Source organism: Erpetoichthys calabaricus, chromosome 10, assembly GCF_900747795.2.
Source record: "Erpetoichthys calabaricus chromosome 10, fErpCal1.3, whole genome shotgun sequence".
In the NCBI taxonomy this organism is placed as follows: Eukaryota; Metazoa; Chordata; class Cladistia; order Polypteriformes; family Polypteridae; genus Erpetoichthys; species Erpetoichthys calabaricus.
In genome coordinates, this window is record NC_041403.2 from 159,376,145 (window position 1) to 159,402,729 (window position 26,585).

Consider the following 26,585-nt stretch of genomic DNA (forward strand, 5'->3'; position numbering starts at 1 on the left):
GTTATAACACACGAGTACCTTATTATTATTATTAGGCCTATTATTATTATTATTATTATTATTATTATTATTATTATTATTGAGAATAATACTGCTAACATACTGGAGTTCACTTTTGGGATCTTTTGGGAGTCGGGCAGCAGGGTGAGCTCTCGGCTTAGCGCTGTGTTGTGCAGCGCGCGCGCGCGCGCGCGGAGTCACTAAAGGCACTCGTAGGGTGTTTCTTAAATATGAGCCTTTTATAGCAGAACGAGAGGCGAGGCTAAAACGTCCAGACAGGCCCTCCAAGTGTATACCAAGTGTTTTCAGCTGGTGGGACAATCGGATAAGCCAGTGGGGCTAGGAATTTGGCATCAGAGTGTTAATCGGTTGAGGACAGCTAAAGAACGCAGGTAAGATCAACAGGGCAAAACTTTCGACGGAGAACGACAAGCTTAAAGTGATTTGACACACGTGGAGAGTGGAATGTGTGAGCTCTTCACACACGTGGCATTCACACCAGCACGCGCTTCACCCCTAATGCTCAATTTCATATTACAATAAAGGTGTCTCTTATGGGCACAAAACGATAATCGAACGATGTCGGCAAAGTGTAATATGTGGGGCGCAATCTTTGTGTTTTTACGTCAAGCTCGTCTGTCAAGTTCGTTTGATCGGCATCTATAGCGGAAGGAAGAGAATTTGAAGTGTGTGTGTGTGGTTTTTTTTTTTTTAGTGTTTTGTAACTTTAATGATTCGTTATTAAGCAAACTCAACATTTCTTGTGAATGGAAACCCTCTTTTAGTTCAGTAGTGAGGGTCCCCCCTGTGCGCATATTACAGGATTGTATTATTCAGAATATCGGATTTGTAATGCCACTCGGGACGACATGAATGCAGTGAACTTTAATACAATGGAAGTTCCGGCTTTTCACTCCGATGGTTTTATTTTCTGTTCGATGGCTTGCGTGGAATGACTAAAGCCACGGATTTGAAATCGCTATTTGCATGTAAACCAGTTACGAAAAAAAAAATGGCCCTTCAACATTTAATGTTACATGTGTGTAAATGTATGTGGGTGGGGGTGGCAGGGTGTCAAGTTACTCCTCCCCATTCATGTGAAGCGTTTTAAGGCGCCATCGAGTGGGGGTAGTCAGTCACTCGCGCTCAGTCTTTCCATTGCAGACGTTTTCCGGGCGGGAAGTGCGTTCGTTCTCCACTGAGATGACAGTCCACGGAGAAGCTCGTCGTCTGTCTGTGCCTGTCAAGGACAAAGGCGCTTCTGCAGCTCCTAAATACGCGCGTCGATTACGTGCAGACGCTATCAGCTTCACCGTCATATAGCGCCTTTCACGCTAACAATCGCCTTAGGACACTGCAAATAAGAAGCTAAATGTGAATTACACCCTCAAAAATGATGCTTCTTAAAATGGCAATTTACCGAATTGTGTGACTTGCCCCTAGAAAAGCATTGCTTTTATAAAAGAAAGATTTATTTCATTCTGGGAAAGACTCTTTGCATGTGAAATTGCGTCTTTGGGCTCTCAAAAATAAAAAAGTTCTCAAAACAGAAATCTTTAATGTATAGTAGTGTACCTAGCAGGATACAACAGATTAAAAAAATACTAAAATTAGTGTTTATTGTATACATCAAGAGTCTCTTTAAAGTCTGGACCACTATATATTTTAGTCAGGGCTCCTCCTCAGGCCGGCATTGAAGTTCATGTTTCATGTTGAGCCATGTTAATGTTATGTTTATGTATTATGCTCCATATGTTTTGTGGGTGCTTCCCAATCCCCCAGAGAGGCATGGCCACTGGAGGGGCTCCCACAGTTGCTGGTGGTTCATTCTGAATGTGCCATGCAGTTGGTGAGTTTTTGTGCCTCTTGCTGTGCTTTTGGTGATTTTCTGGATTTTGACCATTTTGCTTAATTTTTTGGACTTCACCTCCAAAAATCTCTACTGGGACTTATTTGATTTGGATTACCTTTGTGCTACTGGCAAATTATTTTGCCTTTTGTTCTCCACTGAGCTAAGTGAATGTCCTCCAAAGCTTCTCCCTACATTCCTATTCAGTAAATGTGTGTTGGAACATTCCAAGGCCAGGCCAAACCGTTACTTGCTTTTGTTTTTTCTTTTCAGCAAAGAAATGATTTTTCATATATTAGCACATTGCAATATTAGAAAAAAATAGACTAAGTTCAAAACTTGGTGTATTTTGCAATGCATTACATTTTTCATTTCAACAGATGGTGCATCCCAAACATTTATAGTAATGCATTTCATTCTGGTGTGATGCACCATCTGTTGGAATGACAAATGCAATGCATATGTCTCTGTTATCCGTCATCTGGTATTGGAGTCATAAAAATAGTGTTAATGTGATGCGCCATCTGTTGGAAAGACAAGTGAAATGCATTTTATTACTACAAATGTTTGTGTCATGCCATCTGTTGGAATTAGTGAGACATAGCCTCTCAACAGACACACAGATACTTGGACCCACTTTGATTAAGGTGGACGAGCTGTGCTACCTGTCTAAAATGGGTTGAAATCTAAGTAATCAATGTAGACCTTAAACTGTGGGAAGGTTACTACAAATGTTTGTGATGCACCGTCTGTTGAAATGACAGAGATATAGCCTCTGGACAGACACAATTTGTTTAAGGCCGACTGACTGTGCTACCTCTCTAAGACAGGTTGAAATTTAAGCAAGCAATGTAGACCTCAACATTAATGTTTTTTGTAATGTATTTAATAATAAAATGCATTTCATTTGTCATCCCAACAGATGGTGCATCACAAACATTAACACTATTTTTATGAATCCCATACGAAATGACAGATAACAGAGACATATGCATTGCATTTGCCATTCCAATAAATGGTACATCATAAACATTTATAGTAGTAAAATGAATAGCATTTTTCATTTTAACAGATGGCACATCCCAAACAATTGTAGTGATGCATTTCATTACTACAAATATGTGTGATGCACCATCTGTTGGAATGACAAATGCATTGTATATGTCTCTGTTATATGTCATCTGGTATGGGAGTCATAAAAATAGTGTTAATGTATGTGATGCGCCATCTGTTGAAATGAAAAGTGAAATGCATTTTATTACTACAAATGTTTGTGTTGTGCCATCTGTTGGAATTAGTGAGACATAGCCTCCCAACATACATACAGATACTTGGGCACACTTTGATTATGGTGGATGAGCTGTGCTACCTGTCTAAGATGGGTTGAAATCTAAGTAATCAATGTAGACCTTAATCTGTGGGAAGGAAAAATGCAATGCATTTTATTACTACAAATGTCTGTGATGCACCATCTGTTGGAATGACAGAGATATAGCCTCTAAACAGACACAATTTGTTTAAGGCCGACTGACTGTGCTACCTCTGTAAGACAGGTTAAAATTTAAGCAAGCAATGTAGACCTCAACATTAATGTTTTTTGTAATGTATTTAATAATAAAATGCATTTCCTTTGTCATCCCAACAGATGGTGCATCACAAACATTAACACTATTTTTATGAATCCGATACAAAATGACAGATAACAGAGACATATGCATTGCATTTGCCATTTCAATAAATGGTACATCATAAACATTTATAGCAATAAAATGAACAGCATTTTTCATTTTAACAGATGGCACATCCCAAACAATTGTAGTGATGTGTTTCATTACTACAAATTTGTATGATGCACCATCTGTTAAAATGACAAATGCAATGCATATGTCTCTGTTATTGGTCATCTGGTATGGGAGTCATAAAAATAGTGTTAATGTATGTGATGCACCATCTGTTGGGAAATGCATTTCATTACTGTAAATGTTTTCGAGGTGCCATCTGTTGGAAGGAAAAATGCAATGCATTTTATTGCAACAAATGTTTGTGTTACGCCACCTGTTGGAATGACAGAGAGATAGCCTCCTGACAGACACACAGATACACAGACACACTTTGATTAAGGTGGACAAGCTGTGCTACCTCAACATTAATGTTTTTTTGTGATGTATTTAGTAATAAGATTTATTTCATTTTTCATTGCAACAGATAACACTATTGTTATGAATCCCATACCAAATGACAGGTAACAGAGACATATGCATTGCATTACCATAAATGTTTGTGATGCACCATCTGTTGGAATGACAGAGACAGATGCCCAGCTATATAGACACACAGGCAGTTACCTAATGTAGTTTCTTTTCTCATGTAGCCCCACCTTCCACCCCCTTCTTCGTCATCATTGCTGCCACCAACTTTTTTCATATTCAGAAAATTTGTCCTATGTCTCTGTTTCAATCGATGTCTGCCTTTGTCTATGGATGAAATTTAGCTTACAGCCTGCAATACAGTAGAAGAGAGCCTCCACAATGTCGAGCCTGCAGACTTTAATCCGATTAGGCTACAGATAACGCAAAACTGTTCAAGTTCACTTGCACGGCCTCATCTGGGAACAATGGCTGTGTGCTGCTAGTCATCCATTTCTAATGTGATCATCTTCAGGGCAATTGAACACTGAGCTAGGGAGCTGATGGCTCTGTCTTCATCGCTGTTTGACCCCCCCACAATGTTTTCCCAAGTCAGATTGTCCGTGAATTCCTCTCCCCTGGGCTGCTCATTTTTAACACTCTTTATCTTTCTTTGTCAGAAATGGCACCATCACTGTCACAGGCCTACAGGAGGCGCTGGTGGATGGCCTGCACGGCGGTCATTGAAAACCTGCTCTTCTCTGCCGTCCTTCTGGGCTGGGGGTCTCTGCTGATTATGCTGAAGAACGAAGGCTTCTATTCTCATCTGTGTGAGCCAGGTATGCAAAAAAGAAAAACAATGAAAAACGAATTTATGCATCCCCTCTGTGCATTCACTGGTTTTAAAATAGCAGTAAAATACATCAACCTATTGCAAATTATTAAATTAGATATAATTCTATATTTACTGTATTGTCTAGTTGTGACAGTCAAAGTCACCACTCTCTACTAAATGAAGCAAAAAACAAGAAGAAACAATGGAGAAAATAAATGAGAATTTAAAAATCCAAACGAAACAACAAAAAGTAGACAGGCAAAGATTCCAAAATGGCTAGAAGGCATAAAGAGACTGAGAGCATGCTCAGTGATTACATTACAGCGTGGTAGCTGATGGCGATAGTAGGAAGAACAATTCCTGAGCTCTTCTTAGTTGAATGAATGTGTTTGTTCTTAACTGAAATGAATAGAGCGGCATGGTGGTGCAGTGGTTAGTGCAGCTGCTTAACGGATCTGGAATCCCACGTTAGAACCCGGTGCCCACTTGCTCCCTCCAAGTCTCAGTAAGTTTTGTAAAGACGTGCGTTTAAAGGCCCAGATCACATTACACGACTTCTCCGGTGATTTTCAATCACAGATTGTCATCGTGTGCTCCCACTCTTGTAGTCTTATATACCTAACGACCCAGTCCAACCAGTTTGTGATTCGCCCCAACTGGTTTGATTCCATCTCAAGTTGTAGGGGGGTAGGCTCTTCGAAAGCCAATGAGCGCTCAGCTGGAAGTGCACTGTATATGACGCAGTCATGAGGAATAAAAAACGCCGGCACTTTGAACCTCACAAATGGAAGGAAGGCTCATCTGTCTGATGTCTTGTGTTTTATATATTATGACTGAATGTAAAAATGGGCAGAGGTTGCTGCCATACTCATTGTAGCTGTTAAGCCTTCTAACAGTTCCGCTAGGCAGCACGCCTATTGCCTGTCAGACTGTCCTGGAAGGTTGGCACTCAGTCATTAAATATGACCAGGGCAGCGATTTCCAGTCATTTAAGCTGACGAGGTCCGGTCTAGCAGCGAGATCAGCAATGCATTTCAGAAGCGTGTTTGGGACCAGCCAGTACTTGGATGGGGGAGCTTGTGTTGCTGCTTTAAGAGGAGTTGGTGAGACCAGCAGGGGGTGCTTACCCTTGTGGTCTGAATGTGGATCCCTATGGCCCAGTGCAGTGATAGGGACACTGTGCTGTAAAAATGGCACCGTCCTTTGGATGAGACATAAAACTGAGGTCCTGACTCTCTGAGGTCATAGAATATCCCTGGGCATGCTTTGTAAAGAGTAACGGGGTATCCCAATGTCCTGGTTAAATTTTCTCAAAATTGTCCATGGCCTGGTCAGTGTGGTGCTGAGGTGTCCCCTGTTGCACAGCTGCACTTGGATCTCAATCCGGGTGGTTTCGCTGTGTGGTGGGTACGGCAGCACATGCTCCCCAACCTGGTCATTCTGGCCCCATAACCACTTACTGTCTCTAACTGGCTAACAGTTTATCTCACCATTCATAGTAGGGCATATGTGGTTAGCGTACTGGTGCAAAATGGCTGCTTCCGCAAAATCCAGGCAGATGCTATACATCGGTGATGGCTGAAGAGGCTCCCCTCTCACTATGAAGAAAGCACATAGTGAGAAAAGCGCTATATAAATGTGAAAGCAGTAGTTCATGTTAGGGAGTTTTAATCAAGTTCATTGATTTATTTAAAAGAGGAAGGAGGAGCAATTCATGAGAGGTGGTGTAGAAGGGAAGAGAAGTCTTCTTGAGTAGCTCAATGTTGTATATTCACCATTGTGTTATTAAAAAAAAAATAAAACTGGCAAGTAGACCATAAACTGGGGTGACCATCTCTGTGTGCCATCCTGTACACGATCACACGAGAGCCAAGAAGAACCGATGCCAGATTCTGGTAAGGTGAGAATAAGGGATTCTCTTCACCCGCTCTTGCAGCACCGCATCTAGAACATGCAGCTTTTTAATAATTATAACAATAATTCTTTATTTATATAGCGCTTTTCTCACTACTCAAAGCGCTCTCCACACAGGGAGGACCTGGTAAGCGAACCCACAATCTCCTTACTGCATATCAGTAGCACTACCACTGCGCCACCTCTGATGACAAATATAAAGAATTATTATTATTATTATTATTATTATTACTATTATCATCTGCGGTGGGTTGGCACCCTGCCCGGGATTGGTTCCTTCCTTGTGCCCTGGGTTGGCTGGGATTGGCTCCAACAGACCCCCGTGACCCTGTGTTCGGATTCAGCGGGTTAGAAAATGGATGGATGGATGGATGGATTATTATTATTATTATTATTATTAACAAATCTGACATTCCCTACAACTAGAAGTTGCGCTGGAGGTGCAGAAGAGACTAGTGAGCCCTACTTTGTCCTTTCCAGATTAGTCTTTTCTTTGCACGATTGCTCTCTATGTGTTATTCTTTGTCCTTTCAGACAATTCCACAAACGTCTCCAGTGTCGAGGAATCAAATGGGGGCTGGCCAAGTTGTGTAGGGCAGGAGGAGATGCTGAACCTGGGGTTCACTATCGGTTCATTCTTGCTAAGTGCTGCGACATTGCCTCTTGGAATCCTTATGGACAAATACGGACCCCGACCACTGCGTCTTATTGGCAGGTGAGTACCAATGTTAATTGATCCTGCTGGCAGGTTGATCCAGGACGGAACACAGAAGAGAGGATGGTCTAGTTTTTCCTTTTTTTTTATTTTATTGGAGGAATATAGCATTCCATACAATCAAGTCTAACCTAACAAAAGAGAATTCAACCTCTGCCCGAGAGAGAAGAGGAGAGTCAACAGCACAAGCAGGTCTTTAAAAACAACAAAGAAGGGAGAATGTCCTTTCCCCCAATATGAATGCATATTTTAAAATTTTAAAATTAGATCCTGCCACATTTTTAAAAAGTTTTGAATAGAACTTTTAAGGAAGAATTGGATTTTTTTCCAATGTCAGATAGTACAGAACATCAGCTGCCCACTGACTTATAAAAGGCGGGTTGGGATTCTTCCAGTTAAGCCGGATACTGTGTGTCCGTGTGCTAGTAGCGTGGTATCGACTAACACAATCAAGTTGTCCTTCACCACCTTAAACCCATCTGGGAGTCCACCAAACATGGCAGTTAATGGGTTATGAGTGATTGTGATACCAAGGCTGTTTGTCCAAAATTATATTAATTTTGGTGCAATTCTTAAAGCATGTGGCCCAGTGAGGCTGGAGTTCGATTGCAATGTTCACAGGCTGGATCTTGCCCAGGACACACTTTGGAAACGAGATAAATGTGATCAATGAAACATTTTAAGTTGATTGATTGAATTCTTTGTGTAGTCTACGCATGGCTGCCCTCTACTCCTTCTCTGTGATATTAAGTAAAAGGTCCAATCGATGCTAGGTTTTCTCAAAAGAGGAGTACTAACCAACAATGAACCCATGTAGAAAATCCTAAATTCACAGGAAAGGCCAAAACAACCTCAGGTATTTTATAATTAATTTAGTAAAACACATCCTGGAAGATCTTGTACAACAAGAAGTTTCTCATCGAGTCAATCAGAAAAGCGGATTTAAATTATGGGAATGCTGACTGAATGTCAAATGTCAAATGACCACATTATCCACAGTGTCTTTAAAAATACAAATGAAAGGTTACAGGAGCCTCGTGTGGGCCGAATGCCCTACACATTCTGTTTGAGATGTAAAGTAAGTCCAGAAGAAGCTAGTGGACATGGTGAACAGAAAATATTTTGAAATCAAAATCCCATTCTGACAATGGAAATGAGGCCTTAATAGACCCTGTGGAAGAGATAAAACTGTTTAAGAAATGTGTTATATAGAACCTCTTTGAGTTGGTGATCAGGCAGGAGGAGGCTTGTTCACTGCGTCTTTCATTTCTCTTCTTGAAGAGGGTGCACCCCATTACAGCAGTCTGCCAAGGGAGATTACCCTGAGCCAGAGGTGTCAAGGGGATGGGCACAGAGCAAAGACGGAGTCCCACGTGTATAGAAAATTGAGTTGACATTGACAGTGCTGTATTAATGCTTGCGTAACACCTGAGATTTACTCTGATTGGTTTATTAGCTTAAACGCCCATCTGACATTTACTCTGATTGGTTAAGCGCAAAGCAAAGCAAGTTTATTTACATAGCACATTTCATACCATTAGTGTTTTACATGATAAGGATAAACTACAATGAAGAAGTAAAATACAAACAAATACAGTAAAATGACAGAAAGTTAAAACAATACGTAAAATGAAGTAAATAAAATGGTGACTCAGCAGCATTTCAATTCAGAAATAGTGCAGCACAGTACGTAATCAGTCAAATGTACAAAAAAAAAGTATGTTTTTAATTTTGATTTGAAAGCTGCTATGCTGTGATGTTCGCAGAGTCAATGGAGGCTCTGATCGGGGCTCTCAAGAGACTGGGCTTGCGAGTGTCCTGATAAAAACCAAAATCCAGGCCTTTAATGACCTGTTGGGTACGGCCATCAGCAGTGTGTCTGTCTGCGGAGAGAGTGTCGACCTCATCGAGAGGTTTACTTACCTCGGCAATGACATTCATGTCTCTGGTGACTCTTCTTATGAAGTCAGTAGACGGATTGGGGGAGCATGGGGGGGGTCACTGGAAAGGGGTGTGTGGTGCACCTGATATCTCTGAAAATGAACGAAGGTTCAAGTCTTTCGAGTCCTGGTGTTTCCTGTCTTGCTATATGGTTAGCAGTAGAGTACTGTACCTTGTTAGCCATAGATTGATACAGGAGAAAGTAGTGTGAAATGACAATCTATTTAGTTAGCCAATAAAAGGTGTCATTTCACCCTACCTTCTCCTTTATCAATCTATGGCTAACATGATACAACACTCTACTGCTATGGATATACCAGACATCACAATGTACCAGATTCACATGGAACGTTACACCTTGCCTGATGAAGGGGCCTTTCCTGCCTCAAAAGCTTGCATTTGTAATCTATTTAGTTAGCCAATAAAAGGTGTCATTTCACCCTACTTTCTCCTGTATTGCTATATGGTTGCGAGACATGGACGCTATCCAGTGACCTGAGACGAAGACTGGACTCTTCAGTGTCTCTCTGGTGAATCCTTGGGTACCACTGGTTTGACTTGGTGTTGCTCATAGAGTCCTGAATGAAGCACATTTACCTGCATTGTGAGGGAGCGTCAGGTACGGCACTACGGCCATGTGACGCGATTCCCTGAGGGTGATCTGGCTCAGGATCCTCATTGTTGAAGGCCAAAGTGGCTGGACCAGGCCAAGGGAAACCCATGTAACACCTGGCTGTGGCAGAAAGATGGTCATTTCTGGAAGATGTGACTGGACTGTATGTCTACCTGGTTGGGTTGCCAACCAGGATCCTGAGCTGTTTGGTTGTGTGGTGGGTGCAGCAACACACTGTACCAGTGCATGCTCCCCAACCTGACCTGACCTAATCTGAAAGCTTCTACTGTTGGAGCATGTCCAGCATGTTTTGGCAGATTGTTCCATTTTTGTGTTGCATAATGGCTAAACACTTTTTCACCCTGATTCGCTCTCACTCTGGGTATAACCAGATGTCCGGCCCCTAAGAGGTCTAGTGGGTCTATAAATGGTTAGCATCTCTGTGGTTTATTCTGGGCCTAAGCTGTTTAGCGGCTTATATACTAAAATCAATCCTGTAACTGACTGGAAGCCAGTGTAGTGACGCTAGTACTGGAGTCATGTGTTCTCTTTTCTTAATTTTGCTAAGCATTCTGGCAGCGGCACTCTGAACAAATTGCAGTTTTTTCAAGTCTTCTTAGGCAGGCCTGAGAAAAGAGCATTGCAGTAATCTACTCTGCTGAAAATAAAGGCATGGAGAAGTTTCTCCAAGTCTGTCTGTTAAAATAGATGAGATGTTCCCAGCAATGAGTAGAGCCAGCTTAAATCCCAGCTCCATGATGTCCTTATTCTTCTCAAACATTTCTAAGTTCAGTTCTTACCCTCGTTTAATGACATTTTCTGTGTACGTGACAACTGTCAAGTCTTACCGTGTACATGACATTCAGCCATTTCTTAAATCACTTGGGGCATTTGATCTGTTAACCCAACCACTGGCATGCTATTTCAAAAACAAATACTATATATTGTTTTAATGTGCAAAGCATACCAAGGCACCTCATGTGCAATGACTGTGTTATCCCAAAATTTTCTCTCACCACCCCATCTTCAACCTTTTATTTTACATCCTTCTGAGTCATTTTTGTCCGTCCTATCCCTTTCTGGCTAACGCTATTCCCACTTTATCATTTGTGTAGCTCCTGCTTTGCTGTTTCCTGTTCCATGATTGCTGTATCCGACTTTGATCCTAAAGGTAAGACTCGCTGACAACTCTTTGTGCCGTCACTTGTGTTGCCATTTCATATGTGAAGCTGTATGTCAGAAAAAATGTGTGTCTGAAACATTCTCGTTATGGTCGCAAGAAAGAGAATTATTTCAAAAGGAGTCCTTATTTTATGCCTAAAAGAAGCAAAGCACCAATAGCAAAGGCAGATAACCAGAAACGTACAGTAAAAATCTTTATGCCTTTTAGTCTGCATTGGTGACCGGGGGTAGACAAGAAAGAGAGAGACCAAAAGAGGAATAAAGGCAAAGGAACCGATTATGACTCTTGTGTTTTTATTCTTGGTTTTCAACATTCTGGTGGATTTATTTCTTTGATTGATATTAACTTATTATTGATATTAACTGTGAATTTCCCCTTGGGGATTAATAAAGTATCTATCTATCTATCTATCTATCTATCTATCTATCTATCTATCTATCTATCTATCTATCTATCTATCTATCTATCTATCTATCTATCTATCTATCTATCTATCTATCTATCTATCTATCTATCTAACTTCCACGAAAAGCACTGGTGTATATGAAGTATTCTTTGGATTATTCATTTGATAATAATTGATTTTGCACCCCACTATTTCTTTACACTGATGGATTTGTGCACTTTTGCCAACTATCTTGTTGTTTGTGTCCTTCCATTCTGGTGCATCGTTATCACTGTCTCAGGGAATGAGTAATGCCATGGTAGCGGGCGCCCAGGGGCATAGCAATCTCTCCATCAATTTCTCTAATATTACTGTCACTCTTCTTGAGTCAGTTGTGGCCGGGTGTGCAGTCAAGCAAAAATGAAAAGTTGGGACACCAACCGGACAGGACAACAGGACATGGCTGCTCAGGAACAATAACAAAACAACAGACTCTCTAGGCAGTCAAAAGTAGGGGTTGTTCCTCGCAGCTCCACCCAGTGGGTCACTCTTAGTAGGAAATGGCGCCTCCTTCTGGGCGGCCAGCCTCCTTATAGTGTGCCAACTGGAAGGGGCGGGGCTATTAAGTGCCCTCATTGGGCAGTTTATCAGTGCTGCTGGGGGAAGGAGGAGAGAATGTCAGTGTCAGCGCCCCCTCACACCCCAGCGGGTTACTACATACCTCCACGAGGAGATCCTTCAACGTGCATGCGTGATATGGCATTACCTGTAGAAAACAATCCATAAAATGATGGTGTCCATTAAGAAAAATATCACAAAACTAAACATTAAAAATATACTGTAATGACAATAATAATCAGAACTAAAATAAAAGAACAAAATAATAATGGTGATGAACAATTTCCTAACAGGTATCCACATTGGGAATGCCAGCCTGGGGTGTGCAACAAAGTCCACACTTCAAGTGGTCACACCCACCAAGATGTCCACTGCCCTGGCCAGGGTGCATTAGAGTGGATCACAGCACAGGCTCAATCTGGTCCCATGGCTTATTCATAATAATAATTCTTTGCATTTATTTAGCAGTTTTCTCACTACTCCTTACTTCCGGTGAGTGGCGAGCCACCACTAATGTGTAGCATCCACCTGGATGATGCGACAGCAGCCATGTTTTGCGCCAATACGTTCACCGCACCAAATTAACCAATTAGAGACTGGGGATGATTAGGGCCATGGTGGACATCGGGATACACCCTACTCTTTATCATGGATGCCCAGGGATCTTTTATGACCACAGAGAGTCAGGACTTTGGTTTTACGTCTCATTCAAAGGATGGTGACATTTTTACAGTACGGTGTCCCCATCACTGCACTCAGGCATTGGCATCCACATTCATACCACGGGGTAAGCTCCCCTATGCTGGCCTCACCAACGCCTCAACCAGCAGCAACCCAAGCTTTCCCATCCAAGTACTGGCCGGGCCCAAACAGGCTTAGCTTCAGGTGGGTGACCTCTTCTGAAGTGTAAGTGGTTTGAACTTCATGCCAAATGATCTTCTTTCTGGCAGCAATTTTTGACTTTTGATTCTATTGAAATGAGGGCCATACAAATTTAGTTCCATTTTGTTGGGTCAGGGTGGCATCTGTTCAGGCTTTCTCCACTGACAGTCTCATTGCTTGTCTCCACAGTGCTGTCTCCCCTCATCTTCCTGGCATTGTCCCTGAATGGCTTCGGCGGCATCTGTCTCACTTTCACCTCGCTCACAGTAGGTATCCCGCTCTTCCGTCTCCGTGTTGCCAGTCTAAGATTTTTGCCTCGCTGGCTTTTATTTATTTATTCTTCCCCCCCCCCCCCCCCCACTCCATGTGGCCAGATTGGTTAAACATTTCCAGCACAAGGTCGTCTCTGTGTTCTGCTCACCAGCCGGGTGTGAGACATAGAATTAGCACACATGCTTCCTGTTGTAGAGTGGGAGGTGCGTGTATATGGGGGGGGGGGGGGGGGGGGGGGGGGGGGCACACACCACCACCGTGGTTTACAGACTGTCATACTTTTAGATAAATGGGTCAGAGCTTGATTTCACAAAGTAAATAAACTGGCCCATGCTGTTTGTGAAGTACATGGGTTCATTTTTAATTTGATTTAGTTACCTTCTCAATGGGTGTCACTTGTGCTGTGGAATTAAGTTGAAAGCTCACATCAAAAAAGAGGCTATGACCTACAAGAACGCTTATTTCCTCAAAGTCACATTGGTGCTTCCATGAAAACACTGAAGGCAGCGGTGAGAGCATGCTAGTTTAGTGAGGGGGCTTTTGCCCCCACTATGGTTCCCATGTTAGGTGGCCTTCTATGTGGAGCTATGTGTTCTCTGAGTGAATTTTCCAGCCACGGGTCAAAATATATTTTGTTTGGTTGCTAGCTGTTCTTTTTTTTTCCCTGAGTGTGAAAGAATGTAGGCATCAGTGACGACTACATCCTCTTTTGTTGCTTATCTTTGGTCTGCTCAATGACCTTTTAGATAAAAAAAATAAACGGAATGAAGAGACACCTTGTTAAATATAACATGTCGGCCAGTAGAGCTCAGACAGTAGGTGCTACTCACTCACTAACTTCACACAAGCAACACAAACAAATAAAAAAGGATAGATAGATAGATAGATAGATAGATAGATAGATAGATAGATAGATAGATAGATAGATAGATAGATAGATAGATAGATAGATAGATAGATAGATAGATAGATAGATAGATAGATAGATAGATAGATAGATAGATAGATAGATAGATAGATAGATAGATAGATCACAGGTGACAAACAGACTACACTTTCTGAGCCACTGGTAGATAAAGAGAGAAAGAAATTGACACGAGGAATAGAATGCATACTATGAGTGGGAATTCCCCATAGGGGAAATTCCCATACTCCAGCAGCAGCATACTGATACAAAAAACAATATTAAATTAAAGAGTGATAACAATGCAGGTATACAGACAGACAATAACTTTATATAATGTTAACGTTTACCCCCCCCCCCCCCCCCCCCCCCCCCCGGGTGGAATTGAAGAGTCGCATAGTTTCGGGGAGGAACGATCTCCTCAGTCTGTCAGTGGAGCAGGACGGTGACAGCAGTCTGTCGCTGTAGCTGCTCCTCTGTCTAGAGATGACACTGTTTAGTGGATGCAGTGAATTCTCCATAATTGATAGGAGCCTTCTGAGCGCCCGTCGCTCTGCCACAGATGTCAAACTGTCCAGCTCCGTGCCTACAATAGAGCCTGCCTTCCTCACCAGTTTGTCCAGGCGTGAGGCGTCCTTCTTCTTTATGCTGCCTCCCCAGCACACCACCGCGTAGAAGAGGGCGCTCGCCACAACCGTCTGATAGAACATCTGCAGCATCTTATTGCAGATGTTGAAGGACGCCAGCCTTCTAAGGAAGTATAGTCGGCTCTGTCCTCTCTTGCACAGAGCATCAGTATTGGCAGTCCAGTCCAGTTTATCATCCAGCTGCACATACACAGAGTACGGAGTCATACTAAAAAAAAGAAAGCTATATCTACAAAGGAGCAAAGAAACTATCCCTCCATAATATTTGGGACAAACGCACATTTTTCCTCAATTCACCCTTCTACTCCACAGTTTAAAATTTACAAATCAAACAATTCAGACACTGCGGTGGGCTGCCGCCCTGCCCAGGGTTTGTTTCCTGCCTTGCGCCCTGTGCTGGCTTGGATTGGCTCCAGCAGACCCCCGTGATCCTGTGTTAGGATATAGCGGGTTGGATAATGACTGACTGACTGACTGACTGACTGACAATTCAGACATTGTGATTAAAGTGCACATCGCTGACTTTCATTTAAGGGTCTTTCCATACATTTTGGTCACACAACACTTTTTCTGTGTGGTTTCCCCAATTTCAGGGCACCATAATGTTTAGGACAATTGGTGTCACAGGTGTTTGTGAGTCCTCAGGTGGGTTTCATGGCTTCATCAGATACCTCGGGTTGTTTCAACCCTTTGGAGTCTGTAATTGCTGTTGTTCAACATGAGAACAAGAGTTGTGCCAGTGAAAGTCAAAGAAGCCATTATTGAGGCTACAAAACAAGAATTAAATCATTAGAGACCTTGGAAAAATCATAAGATGACCAAAATCAACTGTCCGGAATATCATGAGGAAGAAAGAACACACTAGTGCGCTCAGGAATCACAAAGGGACTGGTAGGCCAAGGAAGACCTCCACTGCTGAGGAGAAGAAGAAGAAGAATCCTCATTGTGGTAAAGAAAAAGCCACAAACACCTGTCAACAGATCAGAAATAGTCTTCAGGGAGTTGATGTGTGTGTGTCAGATGACTATCAGCAGAAGACTTCATGAACAGAAACATAGAGGACACACTGCAAGATAAACACCATACAAACAGGATGGCCAGATAACAATTTGGGAAAAAGGACTTCAAAGAGCCTGCAGAATTTTGGGAAAAGATCTTGTGGACAGAATGATGACGAGAGCAAAGTGTGGAGATGAGAAGGAACTGCTCGAGATCCAAAGCAGACCACCTCATCTGTTAAACATGGCGGTTGCTGGGGGTGTTATGGCTTGGGCATGTATGGCTGCCACAGGTCCTGGCACACTTCTCTTCATTGATGATGTGACTGCTGATGGCAGCGGCACAAGGAATTCTGAGGTGTGAGAAACATCTGATCTGCTCGAGTTCCAGAAAAGTCCTCCAAATTCACTGGACGGCACTTCACCTGACAACAAGATAATGAGCCAAACACACTTCTGAGGCAACAATGGAGTTCTTCAAAGCTAAAAAAAAATGGAAAATTGTTGACTGGCCAAGACAGTCACTCGATTTCAATCCAACTGAGCAGGCCTTCCATATGCTGAAGAGAAAATGTAAGGGGGCAAGCCCCCCAAAACAAGCAGGGGCTGAGGATGGCTGAATTAGGCAGAAAGGCAAGATCTGAGGGAAATTGTCATCAGAGGGTTTCCTGGTTGTTGTCCTCCATTCAGGGACTAAAGAGGGAGAGAAAGTTAACAAATTTGTCACATCAAGCCTACCCTGGTTGAGCCAACAAAACACTCCAGGGATGCACGTGATTAACAATGGATGAGACCAAAGTTACATTCTTTGGTAGAAAGAGCTGCGATCATGCAGAGAACAATGAATATAAAATTGTATCAAGATATGTGACAGAAGAACGTCAGGATAGAAGTATTTCACCTCAGGCCTAACAGAAGGTGGCTGATGCAACAACACAAGGTTTAACTCTTTGAGGGCTGAATAGTGTTTCTAAAAAACTCAGGTTACTGAATGCACACAAAGCAATGGTATCACACATTGGTCATCATAAAACATCTGTTGCTGCATGCTGTGGCTGCTGTCAACTCCCGTTTGCCATCTCTGGTGGCTGTGCGGGGATGGCTTGACAGCCAAATGGAATGTGTGGTTACTGTATTTGCACTGTAGGTAAGCATCGGTGACAGTCACAGTGCGACGCATTCTGGATTGTACCTCTTGTCATCGTAAGTGACAGTCATAGGCCATAGGCTCATCAGCTACACAAACGTGTTCAGCACCACAGTCATCTGGGGACCAACTAGGTGATGACCAGCAAACTGTGTCCATTATACAATATCAGAAAATTAAAGAAAGATGAAGGTCTCAGAATCGTTGATCTGCTGAGGTCCACAAAACAATTTAACGGCGCTCTTAGAAAAGAGAAAATCGACAATTTCGGAAATGTCTGCTATTGCACAACGAGAGCAGCAACAAGCCATGGAATTATAGAACGGGTTTAATTAACAACAAGAACCAGCACCTAATGAAGCAACTGGTTGGTGTTTGAGGCCCTGACTTAATTGGTCTTCCGTTGGCTCACTCACTTCACATTTCATTTCTGTTTGGGTGCCATTTAAGGAAAGAAATGAAGCAATTCAGAGGAACCATGAAGAAATTATGGGAACAAATCTTCAAAAACAAGTCAATTAAAATGAAAGGTAAAGGAGGTAATTAGCAGGAAAAACTGGTCACTAATTAAGAAAAGAGTTAGAATGAAAATTTGCAGCCACTGGGGCCCTTCAGGACTGGAGTTGGGGACCTCTGATCTAGATGAAGCAAAAGTCATACCAAGGTTTTCATAGGTCATCCTGTGAAAGGATAAATACAAACCTCGAGGACATAAGAGGACGGCCGGTGCATTTGGCCTGATCCCACATCCCCTCTTGCTCCCATAAGTCCTGTCCACTCATCCCACATGAGCCGGGACAGTTGCAATAAGTTTGCTCCCTCCCTCTGTTTTTTGGCAACAGAGGTCCAGGTACCTAAACATGGTTTAATGACTTAATTCTCACAGCTTCTGTTGATAGATAGATAGATAGATAGATAGATAGATAGATAGATAGATAGATAGATAGATAGATAGATAGATAGATAGATAGATAGATAGATAGATAGATAGATAGATAGATAGATAGATAGATAGATAGATAGATAGATAGATAGATAGATAGATAGATAGATAGATAGATAGATAGATAGATACTTTATTAATCCCAAGGGGAAATTCACATACTCCAGCAGCAGCATACTGATACAAAAACCAATATTAAATTAAAGAGTGATAACAATGCAGGTATACAGACAGACAATAACTTTATATAATGTTAACGTTTACCCCCCCGGGTGGAATTGTAGAGTCGCATAGTTTCGGGGAGGAATGATCTCCTCAGTCTGTCAGTGGAGCAGGACGGTGACAGCAGTCTGTCGCTGAAGCTGCTCCTCTGCCTGGAGATGATCCTGTTTAGTGGATGCAGTGAATTCTCCATAATTGATAGGAGCCTGCTGAGCGCCCGTCGCTCTGCCACAGATGTCAAACTGTCTAGCTCCATGCCAACAACAGAGCCTGCCTTCCTCACCAGTTTGTCCAGGCGTGAGGTGTCTTTCTTCTTAATGCTGCCTTCCCCAGCACACCACCGCATAGAAGAGGGCGCTCACTCTGATAGAACATCTGCAGCATCTTATTGCAGATGTTGAAGGACGCCAGCCTTCTAAGGAAGTATAACCGGCTCTGTCCTTTCTTACACATACAGTAGCATCAGTATTGGCAGTCCAGTCTAATTTATCATCCAGCTGCACTCCCAGGTATTTATAGGTCTGTACCCTCTGCACACAGTCACCTCTGATGATCACGGGGTCCATGAGGGGTCTGGGCCTCCTAAAATCCACCACCAGCTCCTTGGTTTTGCTGGTGTTCAGGTGTAGGTGGTTTGAGTCGCACCATTTAACAAAGTCCTTGATTACGTCCCTATACTCCTCCTCCTGCCCACTCCTGATGCAGCACACGATAGCAGTGTCGTCAGCGAACTTTTGCATGTGGCAGGACTCCGAGTTGTGTTGGAAATCCGATGTATATAGGCTGAACAGGACCGGAGAAAGTACAGTCCCTTGTGGCGCTCCTGTGCTGCTGACCACAATGTCAGACCTGCAGTTCCCGAGACGCACATACTGAGGTCTGTCTTTAAGATAGTCCACGATCCATGCCACCAGGTATGAATCTACTCCCATCTCTGTCAGCTTGTCCCTAAGGAGCAGAGGTTGGATTGTGTTGAATGCGTTGAGTTACCAAGTCTCCACAATCTGATAATATTCCATGTGTTCTCAGTGTTCTATACTGTTTATTAAATATCGACAATGGCACTGAAACACTGAAACACCGGACTAATAAAAGTGTTTTGCCAAGTGCTCCTTGTGTTAAGCTTAGTTGATTTTTTGTACAGGAAATTATGTGTATAGGGTAACGGGCAGCAAAAGTGTATAGCATTTAGGGTCCGCCACATCCTAGTCTATCATTCCCGTAGGTTCAAGGCTTCAGTATCCATGGTTTTTCAAGAGCGTAAACCTCACGGATAATAAGAATTGAGTGTACATTATTCAATGTGTGGTGAGAAGACAGGCGGTGGTCATTCTGGTATAACTAACCGGTAAATTGATTATTCATTCCTTTAGCCATTGAATGATTCAAAAAATCTTTTTAATAATACAATTAATAATCTTAAATAATTTAATGATGTCAGCAAATAGCCAATTATTTATTCAAATAATAAATGAATTAATTAACAAAGCATGCTGTAGCTTACTTATCAATCTCTAGCAAATAATTAAATTGCTTGATTGATTGGTCAATTGGTTAATTAAATAATTTGTTCATTGAACCCAAACACTGATGCTGTCAATTACAAACTCTCATTCTAGAAGATGTTTTTAAGCAGAGGGAGTCAATATTTGTTTATTGCCTTGTTTCACAACATTTAAATGTGTAAACATTACAGGGTCTAAAAACTGAAAATAACTGAGGGTCGGATATCCCAAAATCCTCTGAGAAGAGCTGCTGATTAGAGACAGAGTCAAAGTTAGCCGGGTTTAGGAAAGGGAAATGGAGAAAACTAAAAAGTGGCCACAATTAGAGCACCTGAAGATGACATACAGACAGACAGTTACAATCAGAAATATTCAGTCTCTCCCCCCCATAGATTGTAAGGATCTACCAATTAAAGTTTTTTCAAAGAGCTGTGGTTGACTTCTTTATCAGTCGAGTGATATGCAAAGTCAACCATGAAAATGTTTGATGTAGCATGCGTGAATAACAGGACATTTTATGAACATAGCCATGTCACAGTTATTCAAGCCTTATATAATATTTCTGTTTTATAAAACCTTCTGCTAGTTTTTATAGTCTAAAGTGGAGCTAAAACATAATTAAGCCTTTGGGAAGTCAATAATGAACCTTAATTGGCTTCAAATGTGATGCTTATATAAAGCCCACCCATGAAGGTGTTGAAGATGATTTGTAATCATGGCTGAGAGAGAGGGGGGGGGCCGGGGTTTAGGACACTTTATTGCTTCAGTATAAGAAGATCTCCCAAAAATGGAATATTCCAAGAGGCCCCATTGGTGACATTATAGGTTTATGGCACATCTGCAGACCTGCCTGGCTGAGGACAGAAAGCCCAAAAAGTTCATCAAGAGCCCTTAACAACTTAGTCAGGACAATGAAGACAACCCCTCGTGTTGCTGTAAAACACCTACAGGGTTACGCCTGATGAAGTGCTACGGTGGCAACTATAAGATGAGCACTCAATAAACAAGGACTTCATGCCCGCACTCCACTCTTGACCACAAAGAACTTCAAAGGCCAACTAGAATACGCCAGAAGAAGTTTAAATAGGCCTGCGGAGTGTGGCGCTCCTGATATCTATGCAAAAGGACAAAGGTCCAAGTCTATAGAGTTCTGGTGCTCATTGTCTTGCTATACGGTTGCAAAACATGGACGTTATCCAGTGACCTGAGACGAAGACTGGACTTCTTTGGTACTGTGTCTCTTCGGAGAATCCTTGGGTACCGTTGGTTTGACTTTGCGTTGCTCATGGAGTCCCAAATGAGGCACATTACCTGCATTGTGAAGGAGCGTCAGTTACGGCACTACGGCCATGTGCCGTTGATTTCCTGAGGGTGATCTGGCTCTCAGGACCTTGTTGTTGAGGACCTGAGTGGCTGGACCAGGGCAAGCGGATGCCCACATAACACCTGGCTGTGGCAGATCATTTCCAGAGGGTGGAACTCAACCATGTGTCTTCCTTGGGAGGATTCCAACCGGGATATTGAGTTGTTTCTTCATGTGGTGGGTGCGGCAATGCGCTGTACCAGTGTGTGCTCCTCAACCTGACCTGTGAAGTTTAAGGAAACCGCTGTAAGGACTGATAAAACTAAATTGGAACTGTTTGGACTCATAGACCAGCGGTATGTCTGGAGTGTGAAAGGCCAGGCTTATGACCAGAACACTTCCAACCATCCTTACAGTCAAGCATGGAGCTGGGTCTCTGATGATGTGAGGATGTTCATCTTCTGCAGGAAGTGGAAATCTTGCATGTAACTGGCATCATGGATTTCCAGCAATCCCTGGTCATTTGAAAGAGAAACGTGATGCCTTCTGTTTGGAAGTTGAATCTTAGTGATCATTGGACTTTCCAGCAGGACAATAATCCAAAGCTCACCCTCAAGTTAACCAAAGCTTGGCTGAGAAATAAACCCTGGAGTGGCCTTCTCACTCCCCAGATTTAACTTCCATTGAAAGCGGAAGCAGTCAAACATCAATGAGCTGGAGGCTTTTGCATGTGATGAATGTGCAAAGATTCCAACAGAGAGGTATAAGAAGCTTGTTGGCACTTACCGAAAACGGTTATTAGAAGTTATGAAGGCTAAAGGAGGCTCCGATCCTGAACCTTGGGTTTGAATAGTAGTGCACATTTATGAAAAGCGTTACATTTTTCAACTCAAACTTCAGTCAATTTATGTTCTAAAAATGAGTCTATAATTATGTTTTGTTGTTTAACAAGGCTTTTTGTTATTTTCACTAACCTTGATTCATATCACTAGAAGATTTTTTGAGGTGAGGGCGTTGAAGATTTCTGATTGCAACTGTATAAACAGAATGACATGTGGGAGATTTAACAGAAACACGTGGCTTTAGAGGCTCACTGCATTGAAGCTGAATAGTATCAGAGTACCAGAAACTGGCTTGAACTGGCGCACACTGAAGGGCATGATGTCTGTGGAGCTCTAGTCCGGTGCCAGGAATGAGGACATTTGGGCTGGCGCAACACTCCCATCTGGCAAGGCAGCGCATTTAAAAAGCTCAATTTAGGAAATCTGCCACTGTGTGCCCTTGGCAAGTCCTTATCCTTAGCTGTGGGCTTGTCTGGGGGTGTGACTCCTCCCTGCACTCCTACTGGCTGCGGTGGTCTCTGAAAAGCATTTGACCTGGTGCTTTGAATTCCTCAGTTCTGTACCAACAACATGAATGCACAACCCAAAACAGCAACAGAGCTGGTGACGTGTGCTTGACACGGTCTGTCTCCTTCTAACGCTATTTATATTTGTTTATGGCAGGGCACCTTGAGACTTCCTTTTATACTGCACCGTTGACCCTTATTTTCCAGTGTTGAAAGGTGTGTGGTAATCTAAAGGAAACTTTCAATCAGATCCCGGTGCTAGAAATAAAACATGTTTCTTGTGCTTCCAAATTTCCAAGGATTCCCAAGGTCCCTTTTCTGAATAATATGAATTTCAGATTAAATGAGGCCAGTGCCAGCAGTGCCATCCTTTAGACTAAAAATGGTGATCTGCAGTAACATCAGCAGCACAAGAGCCTCTCTGTGCAGACAAATGCTGACAAGACTACTGCAGTCTGATGAGCCCACACGTCTGGCACGGCATTGCTGCCAGGTGTGACCATGTTGTGAATTATAACTCAAGCAGAAAGGTCAAAACTGTCATTTCAAACAATACTTTAAATATCAAACTCACTGGATGAATTAACACATTTAATTAAAGTAAAATCCAAAAAATACAAAATTTATGAGATTAATAAATTCAATAAGACTTAAAAAAACTGAAGAACAGAAAACTGCCTCGAGAATAAACCAGAAAAAGAACAGCAAATAACTAAGAAAACAATCTATCTATCTATCTATCTATCTATCTATCTATCTATCTATCTATCTATCTATCTATCTATCTACAGTGCATCCGGAAAGTATTCACAGCGCATCACTTTTTCCACATTTTGTTATGTTACAGCATTATTCCAAAATGGATTAAATTCATTTATTTCCTCAGAATTCTACACACAACACCCCATAATGACAACGTGAAAAAAGTTTACTTGAGGTTTTTGCAAATTCATTAAAAATAAAAAAATTGAGAAAGCACATGTACATAAGTATTCACAGCCTTTGCCATGAAGCTCAAAATTGAGCTCAGGTGCATCCTGTTTCCCCTGATCATCCTTGAGATGTTTCTGCAGCTTAATTGGAGTCCACCTGTGGTAAATTCAGTTGATTGGACATGATTTGGAAAGGCACACACCTGTCTATATAAGGTCCCACAGTTGACAGTTCATGTCAGAGCACAAACCAAGCATGAAGTCAAAGGAATTGTCTGTAGACCTCCAAGACAGGATTGTCTCGAGGCACAAATCTGGGGAAGGTTACAGAAAAATTTCTGCTGCTTTGAAGGTCCCAATGATCACAGTGGCCTCCATCATCTGCAAGTGGAAGAAGTTCGAAACCACCAGGACTCTTCCTACAGCTGGCCGGCCATCTGAACTGAGCGATCGGGGGAGAAGGGCCTTAGTCAGGGAGGTGACCAAGAATCCGATGGTCACACTGTCAGAGCTCCAGAGGTCCTCTGTGGAGAGAGGAGAACCTTCCAGAAGGACAACATCTCTGCAGCAATCCACCAATCAGGCCTGTATGGTAGAGTGGCCAGACGGAAGCCACTCCTTAGTAAAAGGCACATGGCAGACCTCCTGAAGTTTGCCAAAAGGCACCTGAAGGAGTCTCAGACCATGAGAAAGAAAATTCTCTGGTCTGATGAGACAAAGATTGAACTCTTTGGTGTGAATGCCAGGCATCACGTTTGGAGGAAACCAGGCACCACTCATCACCAGGCCAGTACCCTCCCTACAGTGAAGCATGGTGGTGGCAGCATCATGCTGTGGGAATGTTTTTCAGCGGCAGGGACTGGGAGACTAGTCAGGATAAAGAGAAAGATGACTGCAGCAATGTACAGAGACATCCTGGATGAAAACCTGCTCCAGAGCGCTCTTGACCTCAGACTGGGGCAACAGTTCATCTTTCAGCAGGACAACGACCCTAAGCACACAGCCAAGATATCAAAGGAGTGGCTTCAGGACAACTCTGTGAATGTCCTTGAGTGGCCCAGCCAGAGCCCGGACTTGAATCCGATTGAACATCTCTGGAGAGATCTTAAAATGGCTGTGCACTGACGCTTCCCATCCAACCTGATGGAGCTTGAGAGGTGCTGCAAAGAGGAATTGGCGAAACTGGCCAAGTATAGGTGTGCCAATTTAATCCATTTTGGAATAAGGCTGTAACATAACAAAATGTGGAAAAAGTGATGCGTTGTAAATACTTTCCGGATGCACTCTATCTAAAAATGAATGAAAATGTAGAATATCTCTTTAAGTCGGCTATTTCAGATAGCCTGTGAATTTGTATTCAGATTGTTTTCTGAGCCTTCTGCTATCATCCGTTCAGTAAGTGTGCCTGGGGGTTTAGAGGTTAGAGGTTTAGAGCCTGGGAGGTTAGAGGTCCTGCGGTTTAGATCTTATCCTCGCACTGTTCAGTACAAGGCAGGAACCAACCTGCATGGTAGACCAAGTCGGGCCTTCCAAGGTGCACGGCTGGCGAAGGATGATTGTGTGCCTTTTGCGTTCTCGTGACTCACACGGCCAGGGGACTGATACCAGGACGTGCCAGCCGGAGATTCCCAAGGGAAGGGAGGTGCTGAGGGTGTGGGACCTGCACTTCAACATGTCAGAGTGACTCCGCCACAACGGTGACAGAAATGCAAATGTGATGGTTTTCCCTCAGGCTGTTTCTTCAGGTGCTCCCATCTTCCAGGAAGGCTTGTCCTGCTTCCACTGTGTCACAATTAGGAATGAAACATAATGGGACACGAGGCCTGTACAGGGTTCTTAGTTTGAAGTATATTGTACTTATTAATATAATAAAATGACTTCAGTTTGTTTTTGGGGTTAATGAACAGGGTGAGATCATAGTCCATCCATCCATCCATCCATTTTCCAACCCGCTGAAACCGAACACAGGGTCACGGGGGTGTGCTGGAGCCAATCCCAGCCAACACAGGACACAAGGCAGGAACCAGTGCTGGGCAGGGTGCCAACCCACCGCAGGAGATCATAGTCATGTACTAGATTTATATGTGAACGGCACTATCTATATAAATAAATATATGAATGTCTGTCTGTCTGTCATCTCTCCGGACATCACTCATATTTTCCATCCCAAATTAAGGATGCACAGAAACAGGTTGCCATGAAAGTTTTGGCATAAATTAAAGGTAAACCCACTTAAAAAGCAGAATACGTGTTACCTCAGTGCGGCCCTCATTGAGGGTCCAATCTTGCCATTCATGTTCTGTAGAAAAAAGTCAGCATGTTTTGCTACTTCTGTCTCCTTTTTAACATTTTCATGGTAGAGGGGTTTGTGTGTTCCATATGACCCTATGCTGTTCGGTGGCTATTGCTCCATGGTAGACTCATTCCTGGAGGGAGTGGGACCCTTTCGGGGCTGCTCTTTCTCACCATATCTGTTCATAATTTTTATGGACAGAATCTCTAGGCACCAGCAAGGAGCATAAGTTGTCCAGTTCAGAGACATGAGGATTGTGTCTCTATTTTTTGCAGAAGATGTGGTCCTACTGGCTTCAGCCGTCTCCCCACCTATTCCATTTTGAACCCTTCATGAGCCATAGATACCAATAAAGGAAATGAAGGCCCAGTTGAGTAGACAATTGATTTGGCTTTTGTACGGCTTGCATTAGTATTTTACAAAAGCCTTTCATTTACCTACTAGAGAGCTAAATAATTAGGCTGAAGTGTGGCACTGCCCTCTGGTGGAAGATGGTGGCACTATCTTTTTCTCATATGTCTGCCCTTTTAAATGACTATTCTCATTGATGAGGTTATTGTAGTGCCAGGGATCTCCTCCTGTTATTTGTCAGCCATGTTCCTCCCACCGACTGTGGTTCCAAGTCTTGTTCGATATCTTTTTTGTTCAATTTGGAGTTGGTGAGGTCTGCTACTTTTGTTAATGATTCGCTGTATTGTCTTTGCCCGTGTTATTTTATGTATTTTGTGGGAGGTTCCCCAAGAGGCAGGGCCACCTGCCAATCATAGCCAGAAACTGCCCTCCACTCTCGATATCTGAAGGGTCTTTCATAGGGTCTGTCAGCTCATTTGAAAGTGCTAGGGAGTGCTGAGTTACTGTGATCTTCTACATTTATTGGGATTTTTGAATTTTGACTTCATGCTCGGTTTTTGGTTTTCTGTATTGGAACTTTGGTTTGCTTTCGATTGTTTTATTGCTTTGGGCAAATCCGATTGTCTGTATGCTCTATGGATCATCATTGTGATCAATG

General features: G+C 42.7%; 1 protein-coding gene across 1 annotated transcript in view; it reads left to right on the forward strand.

Moving 5' to 3' along the window:
• The first annotated feature begins 220 nt into the window (after positions 1-220).
• Positions 221-26,585, forward strand: part of slc43a1b (solute carrier family 43 member 1b) — a 56,323-nt gene continuing 29,958 nt past the window's right edge. The window contains exons 1-5 of the mRNA XM_028812243.2: positions 221-392; positions 4,656-4,814; positions 7,259-7,439; positions 11,109-11,164; positions 13,251-13,327. Coding sequence (XP_028668076.1) covers positions 4,658-4,814; positions 7,259-7,439; positions 11,109-11,164; positions 13,251-13,327 — 471 coding nt within the window. The 5' untranslated portion in view covers positions 221-392; positions 4,656-4,657. The remainder of the gene's footprint in view (positions 393-4,655; positions 4,815-7,258; positions 7,440-11,108; positions 11,165-13,250; positions 13,328-26,585) is intronic.